Source organism: Knufia obscura (genome assembly GCF_036327395.1).
Source record: "Knufia obscura strain CCFEE 5817 isolate CBS 148926 chromosome Unknown scaffold_2, whole genome shotgun sequence".
In the NCBI taxonomy this organism is placed as follows: Eukaryota; Fungi; Ascomycota; class Eurotiomycetes; order Chaetothyriales; family Trichomeriaceae; genus Knufia; species Knufia obscura.
In genome coordinates, this window is record NW_027042688.1 from 2528013 (window position 1) to 2542113 (window position 14101).

The following is a 14101-nucleotide window of genomic DNA, read 5'->3' on the forward strand; positions in this document are numbered from 1 at the left end:
CAGTTGAAACCATAGCCTATCCTCAAGAAAAATATGGCGCTAGTGAAAAGATCTGCCGAAGACAAACCGGCGCAAATGCCTACAATACGGCTCAATCTGCCTTCCTGCACTCTCTGAAGACTACTTCGAATGTTCTTGACATTGCAGGCTACACCAAATGACGATGGTGTCGCGGAACTTGACATGACGATGTGAAGTGTGCTTGAGTCATGCCAGCAAGATGGACATGATAGCGCTTTTGATCATTACGGCGATTCCAACTACAGCTGGAGTCGCCCAAGCCATATCAGCACAAAGGAACAAAGATAAAGAGAAGATAGATGAGAGGCGCATGAAGAAGTTTCACCTTGATGTGCGATGTGCCGGTGATAGCAAACAGGCGAAAGAATTGAATGGTGGCAGGATCGTTGTCAAGGCAGATCGACTCTGGGTTGGGCCTCCTGATGTGGTCCAAAAAGGTGACTATGGCTATGTAGCAGAAAGCTTTTACATCGAGTACCCGGATCCTGAGGTACACTTCTGACACCTACGGAGAGATGAAGGAAGAAAGAAATGCTGACTCCTCACAGCGCGCACCTGCTCCGTTGGGCCTGGTGAGCCAGGTATGGGACGATCCTCCATTGCTCAATTGGATCTATGTCGATAAAGATACAATGGAATTGAAATATGGGGGCAAGAGCGCAAGTATAGCACACCACATTGGGCCGTGGGACTGGAGCCAAGATGAAGAACAAGTGGTCTTTGATGACATGGAAGCTGCCTTCATCAACGCCTTCTATGCCGTAGAGAGACTTCCTGGGAAGTGGCAGTTGTTCTTCGACTGGAAGGGCGATCAGCTAGCTGGCTACTTACCTGCTAAAATGAATAAAGTGCAAGTTGAATTACATAGAAACATGGTCGTAACTGCTGAAGAAGCAGAGACCGCAACATGAGATATACAAGAACACTAGCATGTGTCGAAATTCGTGAATAAACACGTGTTGATCTGAGAGTCAGAGACCGACGCGTCCATAATCTCACACTTCATCGACTCGCTAAACACTCGACATCTGAATTGACCTTGCGCAGCTTGCCAGAGTCTGTCTTTACCAGACATGTCAAAGGGATAGATACATCTCTTCGTAGAGTGCAGTGCATGCGCAACAAATCTCACATGCTATCTCTCACTTGACAGTATTTTACACTTCGAGCGCGAACCACAGCATCTACTGATTTAGGCAGCCACTGTGAACAAGTTTTCTACCATGAATCTGCACAGATTCATCGAGAAGCCTGAGCTAGTATTGAAGTAGTGTATTAGACACGACTTCGCTATCAATCATGTCGCGAAACGCGCCTCCACTAGGTCTGCCCAAGGGTGCAGGCACGAAGGTTCGTGCTGGGGGATGGGAGGAGCGTAAATTCCCTCCAGGTATTAGCGATGGTTCACAGTCGAAATGGCCATCGCATCCTTATCGTAGGTCCGACGAGAGAAATTACCTGACAAAACTGGCTCAAGCATGGGCAGAGCGCGACGGCACTGCTCGCCCTAGTAAGTTTGCTACAATATGATATCGACTGCTAGACATACTGACCTGGATCGCAGGTACCAATTACTACTTGGACCGGCTTCCTGATGGCTATGGCCTGTTCGAGATGGACCAACCATCAGGACCACAAACTTACAAACGATTGTTTGGTCACCCATCAGGCCAATACTACGACTCGATACAAAGATTTCAGACTCACTTCTTCTGGATCCTAGACGGCAAGAAGGGGCTATGTTTCTGTGTCAAATGTGGGAATTACAAGCCAGAACCAGGTCCACCAAGACCTAGGAAAAGCTTGGGCCTTGATGCTTCCGAGCGCGCAGTACTCACTCCTAGAACTACACTACGCCAGGATCGAGCCTTACCCACAAGAAGCCTTCCAGGAGTCAGCGAAGACGATAGATCTTCAAGATCGGCTTCCGCTGGGGGCATGGTAACAGACCGATCCCGCCGTACTGCACGACAAGTACAAACTGCTTATCCTGTTGACGAGGAAGGGACGAGAAATGTCTGGAAAGAAGCCATTGCTCTAACTTTCCGAAGTCAAGACAGCCGTCATGGCATTGAGGATGATATCAGAGAAGAAGACTCTATTGACTGGTTGTCTGAAAGAGAGAGCATGCCACAATACTTGACCCAGATCGAGCAACAACACTCTTTCGTTCCACGCCTTGGCGAGCTGGTGCTGTGGATTCCTAACTTTCCTGAGGGGCAGTTCTTGCTTCGCGATCCAACGACCAACGAGTATTGTCTCTACGACGCCAAAGAGAAGAAGTTTCTGGGATTCCCCCGATGGAGAGCAGGTGTTATAGCTGCTGTACCTTCGGCTGCATCGAAGAATGGCACAGTCGACTTTCCCGACGTGCTCGATGTGCCGGAGAAGAAGACCTCTTTGAATACTGCTGGCTTCCGTGTTGAAACAATGGTCGATCCGAACAACGATGATGACAAGTCCATGTCCAAACAGTACAAGTATGTTCCTATGCGCAGCATACGTCCGCTATCGCACTGGCAATTAGTGCTCAAAGGTATCCCTCAGAAAGACCTACATCCTTCGATCCTCTATGCCCTCACATGTATGACCTCGGTGTCACTGGTCGAAAAGTGGCGCTACAATGGTGATTGGAAGGCAGGAGGTTACATATCAGCAAAAGGTGTATATCTTGGTTCGGAGTTGATCACGATCGGCGATACCATTCGATTGCTCCCCGAGACAGGTGTGGCATGTACAGACGTCATAGTGGTCGATTCCATTCGCCTTAGGATGGCAGGGTTCAAAGCCGAGCATCAGGAGCATGATACACCTGCGATATGCTCTAGCCATGCAGTGACCTTTCTCGGTCAAGCATTTACGACAGATATCAAAAGTGCCTACACGATTGAGGACCCGAACACGTCATCACAAGTTCGTGTTCCTACGGAGATCCGGCGAGAAGATGCTAAGTACACTTTTCGCCCAGTCGGCACTGCAGAATATGGCTCTTGGTGGTTAATGCATGCTGCCAATCAGAAGTACGAGGTATCCTACGACCAGGTATTAGGACGACTCTACGAGGCAGATGTCATTCGGTTATGGTCAGGCCAAAGAGAATACAAGTACAAACCTGGAGAATCTCCAGCAGCAATGAAACCAGATCTCAGCTTCGACATAACAGGTATTATTGCGGGTCGAAAATATGCTACAAAGGCAGATGAGCGAATCCCTGAGCTACCGCCAGACGAACCAGATGGTATTCGGTGGCTAGTCTCTGATAGCAGAGCACAAGCACTTACTCTTGCATCCGTCAACGGCTTAGAGACAGCAGCTTATCACGACATCCGTACGATGCACACCCTCACATCATGGCGTGCTCACATCAAGATCTCAAACGGCGAGAAGGTAACGGCGACCGAAATGCTGTCAACCACAGGCACAAGAGCACCACCGAAGCCAAGGTATTATTTCGGCGATGATCCAACCATGAAGTCATACGAAGGCAAGCGTCGCGGTCGACCAGCAGGCTCAAAAGTTGTAGACGGCAAACTATACACCGCCGATATGCTCGCTAACATGACAGATGTTCCAACCGGGACGAATACCCCCCAGACCGGCGACGAAGTCGAGGTCGAGGACCTTGCAGAAGAAGGTCTCTACGACGATGATGGCATCGAGATCGCAGAAACACAAACACCGCACAAACACAGTAGCCAAATGGCAGGTGCAGCACTAGACAGTACCGACGAGGAAGACCTGATGGCTGAGGATGAGGAAAGCGACGACCAAGCCACACCCCGCCGCCCACTTAAATCACGACTCGCAGCCTATGGTGGCGAAGACGAGGACGTCGACGTCAACGACCTAGACGACGAAATGGAGGACCTCTCCGTCGAGAACTGGCAGAAGACTGCACGAGCCCAGCCGAGTAAAAGCCAGATCATGCAGTCGGTTGAACGTGGTCAAGCGAGCACACTTGCCAATGTGCAGAACTATGAGATGAGTGGGGATGATACTGATGACGATGAATGGGACACGCAGAACATCGAGGCGTGGAAGAATCCGAGAAACGCTAGAGGCGGGACAGAGGAGAGTAGCGGAGGGGATTACAGGGAGGATTGATTGAGTCATTACCCAACACAACAGCAGGGCAAGTGGCCTCTGGAAGCGCAATGTCGTGGCTATAGTATGCTCCGCTCCTCAGATGAGGTGGAATCCCCTGCTGTGGTAAAGCCTCTTCGCAAGAAGGCGTACAACACCCGAGAGACACAACGACTTTCTGACCAGCCCAACGTACAAGTCCTCTACAAAGGTCCTGCCCCATTCACTTTGAGCTACGTCGTTCCTCCTGGTGATGGGTCCTGCCTTCTGTAGAACGAGTCGTGCCTTCTGTAGAACGAGTCGTGCCTGCTGTTGTGCCTTGCTTCTCTAGATCGTGCGTTCCGGGTCCCTTAGTCGTGGGTAATACTTGCCTTAATATAATCACTGCGTTGCACCTGCTTTGGTAATGGCATAGGATCGTGCCTGCCCTAATACTGTTCTGATAGGTCGTGGGTATAGCACCTCTTGCGAGTGATCACGCACGCATGTAACGTAGCACCCCGTCGACCACCTTGCCAAAGTCACAAAACGATTCACAATGTACATGCTGCAGATGAATCCACGCAGGGCGAGCATAAATTCTTCATTCTTCAGATAGCTCACAGCTCCCTCCGGGAGACGCAAATGTGCGGTGATGATGGCCCTACAGCTTCCCACATGCTCATATCTCATACTTCATGCTTCATGCTCATGCACATTTGACATGCCTCAATCATCAACCAATCACTTCTTCCCCTTCCCCTTCTTCTTCCCCTTCCCACCCCCTTCCTTCCCAGTCACAACCTCACTCCGAACCCCCTCAGCCCTCGAACTAATATCCAAACTCTCATTAACATTCCCACCCCCCTGCGTCCGATCATCTTTCCTCCCCTTCTTCTTCTTCGGTTTGTAGGTTGATCGATCTCGCAGAGGCAGCCACCTCTCCGGGTCGGGCTTCTTGTTCGGATCAAAGTCCTTGGGTAATCTGCTTTTGCGGATTCGTTTCGGTTTGGATGATGTGTCATCTGGTACGCCGGCCTTGCGTTTGCGGGATGTTCCTGCTTGCGCGATGGCGAGGGCATTGGCGGATTGAGGGATGCCGGTGGACTCGAGGGCGTCGACGTCGATGGTGGAGGTGAGGTCTGAGATTGGTTTGAGTTTTTCGGCGAGAGATTGCACGGTTGAGTTTGAGTCTGACGACGAGGCATGTGAGGCGACGTAGCCGGCTATTGTGGCGTGGTCGTCGGGTTCCTGCTCGTATAGCTTGTCGAAGATGTCGCTTGCTGTTTGGGCGTCTTCGAGGTTTGATGATTCGAGGAGTGCGATGCCTGCTGCGCGGAGTAGGGAGGACGGTGCTTTCGATTTGGTGCGCCAGTATGTTGCGCTTTTGGCAAGTTCTTGTTTTAGTTGGGAGCGACGGTTTTGGGATCGGTAGAGGCTGATCATCAGGCCGACTAGGCCGGGGGAGTATCTGATGTCTTTGTCCTTTTCGCTGGTCGATTTCTCGAGGCGGACGAAGAAGGCGTGGAGGGCGTCGACGGCGGCTGTGGCGTTTCCGGTGAGGATGTAGAGTTGGACGATTGTCATTACTAGGCCGACGTCGTTTGGTCGTTTTTCGAGTTCGGGGAGGACTTTGTTGATTGCGGCTTTGCTTACTTCACCTCGGGCGAGGGCTGCTGCTTCGAACATGGAGGTGAGTAGGATGTCGGAGGATGTTGATGGTAGTGCGTCGCCTTTCAGATTCCTTCTTGCAGCGTTAATCAGGCCATCGTACTTGAAGCTTTGCATCTGGACTGTGCGCTCGTTGGAAGACAGTACTGCTGACTGATTGGCGAAGAATCTCTCTTCTTTTGGTATCGAACTTGAGTTGAACATCTTGTGTGCCATGAATGGATTCGTGATGTCGGTGGATGCAGTTAAGACGTTGCTCTCAGCGATTTTGCGTGTTCTGGCGTCCACTGCAGCACCTTTCATGCTGGCTTCAACCTCTTTCGCGAGAGTAGCAGCCTCTTCGGCCTTGCCTATCCTCTGTAGAATGAATATTCGTTGTGCTTTGAGAGGCACCAGCTCAACCGCTTTGTCCTCGTCTGATAGTTCTTCATGGTGTTCGCAGAGACTGACAGCCCGCTTCAGTAACACATCTGCCTCCCCAAGCTGACCTTTAGACACTGATATACATGCTGCATTGTATGCTGTCTCGAAGGCTGCCAAGTCATCTGTCTTTGCTCGTGGTACTGCACTCTTGCTTATCTTTTCCAGCCACAGTCCTTCTGCGTCGATTGCAAGCTTGTTCACTCGAAGGTCGAAGTCCTCCTTGGCCACCGTCGAACTCGATAAGGTATTGTATGCCTGAACCGCAGCATCCCAGTCTTCTGCTCTGTAGGCAGCCTGTAGTGTGATATGCTGTGCTCCTCTCGACTTTTGTGCTGCTGATGCCGCTTCCACTGCCTGCTCAAATTTTCCACTCCTGTACAAACAATACGAATAAGCCTCGGGTAACGATTCCTCCACGCCCTTGTTCTCGTCGAAGTACTTCAGCGCATCTGAGTATCGCTCCAACTTCACCAGCGCAACAGCCTTGACCTGTTGTGCTTGTGTGTCGTTTGAGGAGGCTTTGAGGGCGTCGTCGGCCGCTTGAAGAAAAGAATCATGGTCGTCGAGGGTGCTCTTCTTTAGTAAAGAGGCTAGAGTTTTACTCATTGTTGCGACTGCCGCCGAGGGTGGTGGGTAGCAGGTGGATCTCGAGGTATTGCGCCCAGCTCACGTAACATTTCCTGCTCGATAGTACTCCAGAGGTTGGGCTGTGACTTCAGGCAGAGCAAAACAATATCCAGCAGGCACTACAATACCATCACTTCTCATACTAATGCCATATTGTGGTATCGATGGTACTAGTGGTCACGGTTCGGGTACAGGCGTGCCCCACAATCATGAAGTTCAAAAGTTCTGTGCGAAAATGACGCTGGCTTCTCCAAGTGTTCAAGGACGGCACGCGACGCATCAGGAGATGTATGAGCAGCAACGCGTCTGCTTCGATTCGACACGTTTGTTGAAACGAATACCATGCATGTTGAAGGAGGTCACGATGTTAGAGGAAGGCGCCACCGTCAAGCGTGTTGATGGCAAAGGGCAACAACGTGAAGACCTCGTCATTGACTTGATCTCTCCATCACTTCACTTATCTAATTTCATCTTCATTAACATCTGACATTCTTTTGACCTCGATCACTCTCTTATGCGTTCTCTCATTGCGCGTTTGTTCAGCAAACCACTAACTAGCAAGCATCTGAGAAGTCAAGCGACACCGACCTCATCTATCTGGCGTGCCCCTAATGTATTGAGACGTTTCCTCCCTGGCCTTTTCGACGATGGGCCATCGCGATATCCAATTAGAGCTCCCATCTCAGCTTCAAGGATGGACATCACGAAGAACCAATTTGGTCCTGAAGCAGTGCGCTTGCTACAAAACATAGCTGATTCTCACTTTATCTCCTTCGACTTTGAGTTTTCTGGTATTGCCGAGCGGAATAGGGATCGCTCAGGCAAGCCAACTGTACAGGATCGATATGAAGAAACTAGAGCTTCAGTGCACGAATACCAACCATTGCAGATAGGTCTCACCTTGGTGAAGCTTGACGAGGAGAAAGGCCGATATGTGTTAGAGCCATACAACTTCAATATCAGCCCGTTACCCCTTCTGAGAGAACGTCAATTTACTAGAAAATGGTCTATGAGTAGCGGAGCCATATCATTCCTTCACAAGAATGGCTTCGACTTTGGCAGACAGATGGTTCAAGGTGTCCCTTACCTTTCGATACAGGAAGAACAAAAGGCACGAGAGAAGATGACGGCGGACTCGAAGCGAGACGATATGGTACTCAAAGAAGACGATCAACTCTTAGTAACGCACATAAAAGATTCCATCTTGAAGTGGCAAGCTCAACCGAAGGAAGAACAGGCCGAGTATCTCAACATCCCTCATGGTCAACCTGCTGGCATACCAGACGAGCTGAACGGCTACCAGCGACGACTCGTCCACCAGACCGTCCAAAATGAATTTCCGGCCATGAAAACACAAGGCATGGGTCACTTCATCCAAGTCACAAACCCTACCTCAACACAACAAGCAAGCCGCCAGACACTAGAAGCAGAATACCGAGAACGTGATCTCGCCCGAGCCATCGGTTTCCGCTGGATTATAGACGGCATAATGGGCCGCGATCTCTCACGACTACCCGACGATTACCTGCTGCCCGCTCTCCCAGCCACAGTCAGCGCAGCAGACGGTGAGAAGCCAGTCAAGGCATTTCTAGCGGATCTCAACAACAAGCTCCGCTCACGAAGGAAGATACTGATAGGCCACAACTGCATGACAGATATCATGTTTCTTTACAAAATGGCTATTGGAGATTTGCCACAATCACTAGAAGAGTTTAAAGACAAGATCCACGACATGTTCCCCGCAATAATTGACACCAAGTTCCTCTCAAGCTGTTTCAGCGAGAAGCATGGCCGTCTTGATTTAGGAAGCGTGGCTCAGGAGCTTGAGCTAGAAGAAGGTGGGCCAGAGCTATACACATCAGGCGAATTTGATCGCTATACGAGTGGTGCATGGTTACACGAGGCTGGCTACGACAGCTACATCACAGCCATCGTGGCAATCAGAATGGCATCAAAGCTGCAGCGGGGGGGTAGCTCTAGGAAACGCGACCACGACCGACAGCAGCAAGATGTCGCCAAAGCGGCGGCTGTATCCTCCTCACTACCTGATTTCGGCGTGACGGATGGCTATGTCACTGCCACGGAGTCAATGGATGATCTCAGTGAAGTTTCTTCCGCAGGACAGACAAACACCTCACAGCCACAAACTCCAAAGACTCCAGTCACAGCGACAAGAACAGCGGTCGGCTCACCTACATCCTCCTCGGAGCCTTCTCGAACCAGATCCTTCGGCCACTCCAAACACGACAGCATCGCCTCCGTAACATCCAATACCTCTACCAGCCCCACCTCTGTCGTCGCCGTCAAATCTCGACCTCCACCACCACCCCCCCGTCCCCGCCCAACCTCAATCTCCAAACCAGTCGACTGGAAAGACGAATCGGCCGTCGCATCCCTTCGCTCCGCCTTCTCTTCCACAACGATATGGGACAAGATCGCCGGCTCCGCCGCAGAAATGCCAGGTGAGCAGCAAGAGTCACAATCACGACCGATCACACCGGTTGAGGACGTAAACGCGAAAATGGACAGAATGGTACAAGAAGGCAAGATGATGCCACGATGGGATAAAGAGGGTGCATTCTGGGATGTTTATGGGAATAAATTGCAGGTTAATGGGACGGTGGAGGGGGTATTGAGGATTGTGGATTAGGAGCCGCATTATGAGAGCGAGGATGAGGAGGACGGTGAGACTGATTTGTTGAGCTTGAAGGACGCCAGTAAACGTGGGGACGATACTACCCACAAACGCGTCAAGGCGTCCTCCTTAGCTCTTAACCCTGAAGCGAAGACATGGTGCAATACACCAGCAACGGGCCCTGGACGCTTCAACCCCAAAGCACAGGAGTGGCAGCCACTAGCACAGCCGTTGTTCCTCGTGATCAGACAGGAACTCATCAAGATGAAGAATATGATTATACCTGATGGCTGGGGCGAGGAAGAAGAACTGCTTGAGATGTAGAATAGCGGGACTCATGCCTGCTTGAGAATCATACCAAGTCTTACGACTATAATTCACTGTTCAGAAGATTTGTGTGCGCTGGCCTGGGCTTACGTTATTACCGCCCATTGTTCCAGCATTGAGCCTGATCATTCAGACCCCTCCTACTCCCACTCTTACGCTGTTCCTGCCGTCCGAGTTTGATGTAGTACTGTGCAAATGGCTGCATTGTTAAGCAAGATGCATGAGATGTTCACTTTTTACTGCTCATCCGTAGCATAACTTAGATGTGCGAATCACTCCGGCATTCTAGCCAGCTCTTTGGAAGCAATGTGAGACCTGGGTGGTCAGAGCTCACAGTGTCCATTATACTCTTTCTACCCAATCTACACATAACTAACCTTAACACCCATCCCCGCCGTCTGACTCAATCTCGTCCATCCACCCGCCACAACCCTCCTCAGCCGTTCCCGCACATCCTTGCGCGCTAATACCGCCAGAAACGCAAACAGGAACATCAGTGTCCTGAAGACCTGTGTCGGATTCCGTGTTAAGGATGTAGCTATCGTGCTTGTAAGGTTCGAGAGTATCAGGAAGAGCTTTGAGATGCCGGATTTCTGGTTATGGTTATTCGTGCTCTTGTTTGTGTCTCTCTTGTTTGCGCCGTTGGTGGGTGGTCGGCGTGTTGGGGCGGTTGAGGGTTTTCGGGTAGGTTGTGGTGCGGATGGGGATGTTGAGGGGCGGGATGGGGCGGAGGAGGTTGAGGGTGGAGGTGCGGATGGTGTGGGACTGAGTGTGCGTTGGGAGGTGGCTTTTGTTGTTGCTGTAGATTGTGCTTCTGATTGTGTCTGCACTTGCTGTTTATTTTGTATATGTGATTTTAGGAATTCGTCGTCGATGCCGTAGTCTACTTCGCTGCTTGTTCGCTGGTGATGTGATGTCCGTGGCCTGTGCTCTTGCTGTTCGTGCTTGTCACTCGAGTCTCCGTTGGTGTGTATAGCTTCTTCGTTGTCGTTTTCGTCCATGCGGATCTTCTCGTCTTCGGTTTCGGTTTCTGTCTCGTCTGCGAAGCCGACTAGGTCTTCGTCTTCGGTCTGGGTTTGTGCTTCTGCTGCCTCTTGTAGTTCGGTTAGAGTCTGTGCGAATGCTTCCCTCCTTTCCTCGTCGAGAATGTCTGAGTTGCTGATAAACGATCTTGCGTAGTCCCATTCATTGTTTCGCGGTAGTACGTGTAGTGTGAATAGCTCGAGGATTTTGATTCGGCTGTTGAGGTCCTTAGGTGTGTCTAGGCCGTTGCTTTGAAACGAGCCTGCTGGTGTACCATTGGAAGTGAGACTGTCATTCAGAGCTGAGAGGTCGATGCTCGCTGAGGGAGAGGAGGAGAGGTACGTTTCGAGTCGTGTCTGGTTCACAGTCTGATCTTGGGCTTTCTGTAATAACAGGTTGGATCTGCCGTGCCATTAGTCCTTATACTGCTTGTGCCGAGTACTGGAATTGACACATACAGATTGTATACGACCTCAGCATCAACACTGCATTCCCGTCCCATATATCCATCTCCCACTACCTGCTCCCAAACTTCACTAGATTGAACATTACGAACAATCTCTCGGTATTGCTTGCTGCCAAAGTCTTGTTTCCCTTCCTCATCGCCGAGCTCGATGATGGCATTTAATAGGGCAGCATAGAGACTCCATGTCTTGATCCGCTGGGATGTGCTTGCAAGTGCTATGGGGGCCCGTGGCCGGGTGTCATCCTCGGATGCGCTGATGTTCCCGTTCGTCTGACTTGGATTGTCGGATGGTCGTATCACCGGTTGTAATGCCTCGTAGCATTCGGCCAGTCGACGTGTGAGATATAGTTGTGAAGCATGTTTGTATGTCTTGGAGACTTCGGAGGATGAGCTGGACTTGGACTTTCGTGGTCGTCGTAGTGATGATATTGATGAGTCTAGGTCTGTTTGAGACTGGGTGAGTATCGACATTGGGAAGGAAAGAGTGGCCTGTGTATAGTATTCGGCAGGTACGAAGGGAAGTGAGGATGATGCTGGATGTTGTCTGTAACTGACAGTGAATGCATGGTTACTGCACGAACGGTGTTGGGGGCTCAAAACAGCCGAGGCACCCTGAGATTGGCCGAGCGGCATCAAACTTATGCACAGACGAGCCTCGTGCTTCCAACAGCACTGACCACTGGCAGGCCACGTGCTGTCAGGATAAAGGACGTTAGTCGGGCAGTAGTTACTAATTGATGAATACGCTATCTAGCTAGAGAGATCATGACCTGAATGAGCAATGGAATTATTTGTCGCGTCACGGCCCCTATATGCCATCTTGTGGTTTTCTGATACCCACGCCATGCTCCCCTTACGCAAATATGCCCGCCATCATCTTTGTGCTGCTTCTGTAGTCCGCATGACAATTATCTCGTCATTGGTGAGCTTACTTACTTCCAACATCACCCAACTGCTTGGCCTTGATCTTCACGCCTGCCTTATCCAGCCTGTCGATATATCCCTGGCCAAGCGCGCTAGGTGTCAGGAACCCATATCCATGCGTCTTGACAACCTTATCCTGGTCCTTCAGTAGAGTGATTGCCCCAGTAACCATCAGCCGGGCCGTGAGCTCGTACATGCCACCCTCGAACACAAAGTTAACAAATGCCTTTCTCGGCACCTTGGACAGCTGTTCTGCAACGGCAACAGCTCGGATCTCTACTCTGTTGTCCTTGGTGGACTCAACAGTTGGGCCCTCACCAGGCTTGTACTTCATGAAGCCTTTGATGATGGCTCGGGTAGGTGGAAAGGCAAGGAAGATTGTCAGGAACATAAGCGCCAAAGAGATAAGGTACCCAGCCGGCCCAGGGTTGACAGCCATGTACTCAGCATAGTTGAAGTTGAAGCCATAGTAGTATGGGTACTTGCCAGCACTTCGGTGGACAATGGCCTGGTTTGGTCCTGCTGTGATGCTGGTTGTGAGGGTACCAAGCAGAGGGTACTGCCAGACACCTGTGAGTCTCTGACCCATTGTCTTTCGATAAGTCGTTGGTTCTGGCGTTTTCGTATGCCTGTGATCTCGCTGTGACAAGGGGCTAAGACAAAACGGATCTGCAGATTCCTTGAGCTGCTTGGCACTGTAGTGATCGAATAATCCTAACCCTGTCGCGAGCGTACCGCCTGATGCACCAGAACTCTTCAATTCATACACGGCTGAAACCATGTCCATGACACCACAGTCCCAGATTTCTCGGATAAGCTTGACCGCGCTGAATGCTACAAGATCAGACGGTGCTGATTCCATCCCGATTTCTGGGATAAGAACTGCCTTGTTGCGCTTGGCGGTGTCCTCGAATTTCTGAATAATTTCACGAACCCATGGCGTCTCGCCGGTCACATCGAAGTAGTGAGTTCCTGATTCGGCGCATGCTTGGACTACTGGTGTGCTGTATTTGTGATATGGTCCGACACAATTCAGGAGGATCTTGGTCGTCTTAGCTATCTTGGTGACTTCCTGGACAGTAAGTTCTGAGACGACTATTGTTGATGGCGCGCTGCCTGATCCGCTCGAAGACTTCAACTTTGCTGCAAGGTCACTGAGCTTCGACTGAGACCGGCCAGCAATAGCCCATTTGATGGGCTCCGACACGGAAGATGTGAGGTATCCGGCGGTGAGTTTACCCGTATAGCCAGTCGCTCCCAGTAGGATGATATCGTACTCCCGTTGAGAAGCCATGTTGACGATGAGCTTGACGAGTCGGGTGGTAGTGGCCTTGTTGGCAGACGTTATAGCGATGTGAGGAGGATTCGCACACAGATACCGGCGGCTTAAAGGGGAATCGAAATTCACAAACGAAGTGCCAGCGTGGAGTGCTTGTCAAGCCTGGCCCGGTTCTTATTTTGGCAGCGTTCGACGCTGACAAGCCAATAGCAGCAGCAGCTCGGGGGACAGATCTCCACCAGCTGTCCGACACCAGTTGGTGGCTGACATGACTACGCCCAACGAAGCCGAAAGTAGTGGCTTGTCCCAAGGACTTTGGGCTTTTTGCACATCAGCCAGGCGTGCATAAAGAGGCAGATTTAAATTAACGCCGCCCGGAACTGTGCTACAGGGCAGAACGATGTCGATGCCATGTGCTACTCTAGCTGAAAGTGGTAGTTGCATAGGACATTTGTGCAAAGTTCTTTGCTGATGAGGCTCACGAGAGCACATCGTGTTTAAGATGACTGTATTTGCTCATCGGACATCTTTCGAAGGATACGCACGAGACTCGTCTCGTGCACAGCCGGAGTCAACCAACTCACCGTAGAGACGCGCCAGGCTCGCGACTCGTAGCAGCGTATTACGACTGCACGCTTTCGAG

The 14101-nt window shown here is 50.9% G+C and overlaps 6 protein-coding genes across 6 annotated transcripts; 3 read left to right on the forward strand and 3 right to left on the reverse strand.

Moving 5' to 3' along the window:
- Positions 1-220: 220 nt before the first annotated feature.
- Positions 221-932, forward strand: PMZ80_002784 (uncharacterized protein; the record flags this gene model as incomplete). The annotated part of the gene is made up of 2 exons (XM_064871216.1): positions 221-511; positions 570-932. The coding sequence occupies 2 exons, from the start codon at positions 221-223 to the stop codon at positions 930-932; spliced, it is 654 nt and encodes a 217-aa protein (XP_064733669.1).
- Positions 933-1320: 388 nt separating this feature from the next.
- PMZ80_002785 (uncharacterized protein) lies at positions 1321-4125 on the forward strand (the record flags this gene model as incomplete). Its single annotated transcript, XM_064871217.1, has 2 exons — positions 1321-1531; positions 1586-4125. 2 exons carry the CDS (start codon positions 1321-1323, stop codon positions 4123-4125), a joined length of 2751 nt encoding a protein of 916 aa, XP_064733670.1.
- Positions 4126-4827: 702 nt separating this feature from the next.
- Positions 4828-6783, reverse strand: srp72 (Signal recognition particle subunit SRP72; the record flags this gene model as incomplete). Its single annotated transcript, XM_064871218.1, has 1 exon — positions 4828-6783. One exon carries the CDS (start codon positions 6781-6783, stop codon positions 4828-4830), a length of 1956 nt encoding a protein of 651 aa, XP_064733671.1.
- Positions 6784-7498: 715 nt separating this feature from the next.
- On the forward strand, positions 7499-9454 carry PMZ80_002787 (uncharacterized protein; the record flags this gene model as incomplete). Its single annotated transcript, XM_064871219.1, has 1 exon — positions 7499-9454. One exon carries the CDS (start codon positions 7499-7501, stop codon positions 9452-9454), a length of 1956 nt encoding a protein of 651 aa, XP_064733672.1.
- Positions 9455-10128: 674 nt separating this feature from the next.
- PMZ80_002788 (uncharacterized protein) lies at positions 10129-11726 on the reverse strand (the record flags this gene model as incomplete). The annotated part of the gene is made up of 2 exons (XM_064871220.1): positions 10129-11191; positions 11248-11726. The coding sequence occupies 2 exons, from the start codon at positions 11724-11726 to the stop codon at positions 10129-10131; spliced, it is 1542 nt and encodes a 513-aa protein (XP_064733673.1).
- A 457-nt stretch (positions 11727-12183) lies between these two features.
- On the reverse strand, positions 12184-13473 carry PMZ80_002789 (uncharacterized protein; the record flags this gene model as incomplete). Its single annotated transcript, XM_064871221.1, has 1 exon — positions 12184-13473. The coding sequence occupies one exon, from the start codon at positions 13471-13473 to the stop codon at positions 12184-12186; it is 1290 nt and encodes a 429-aa protein (XP_064733674.1).
- Positions 13474-14101: the final 628 nt, after the last annotated feature.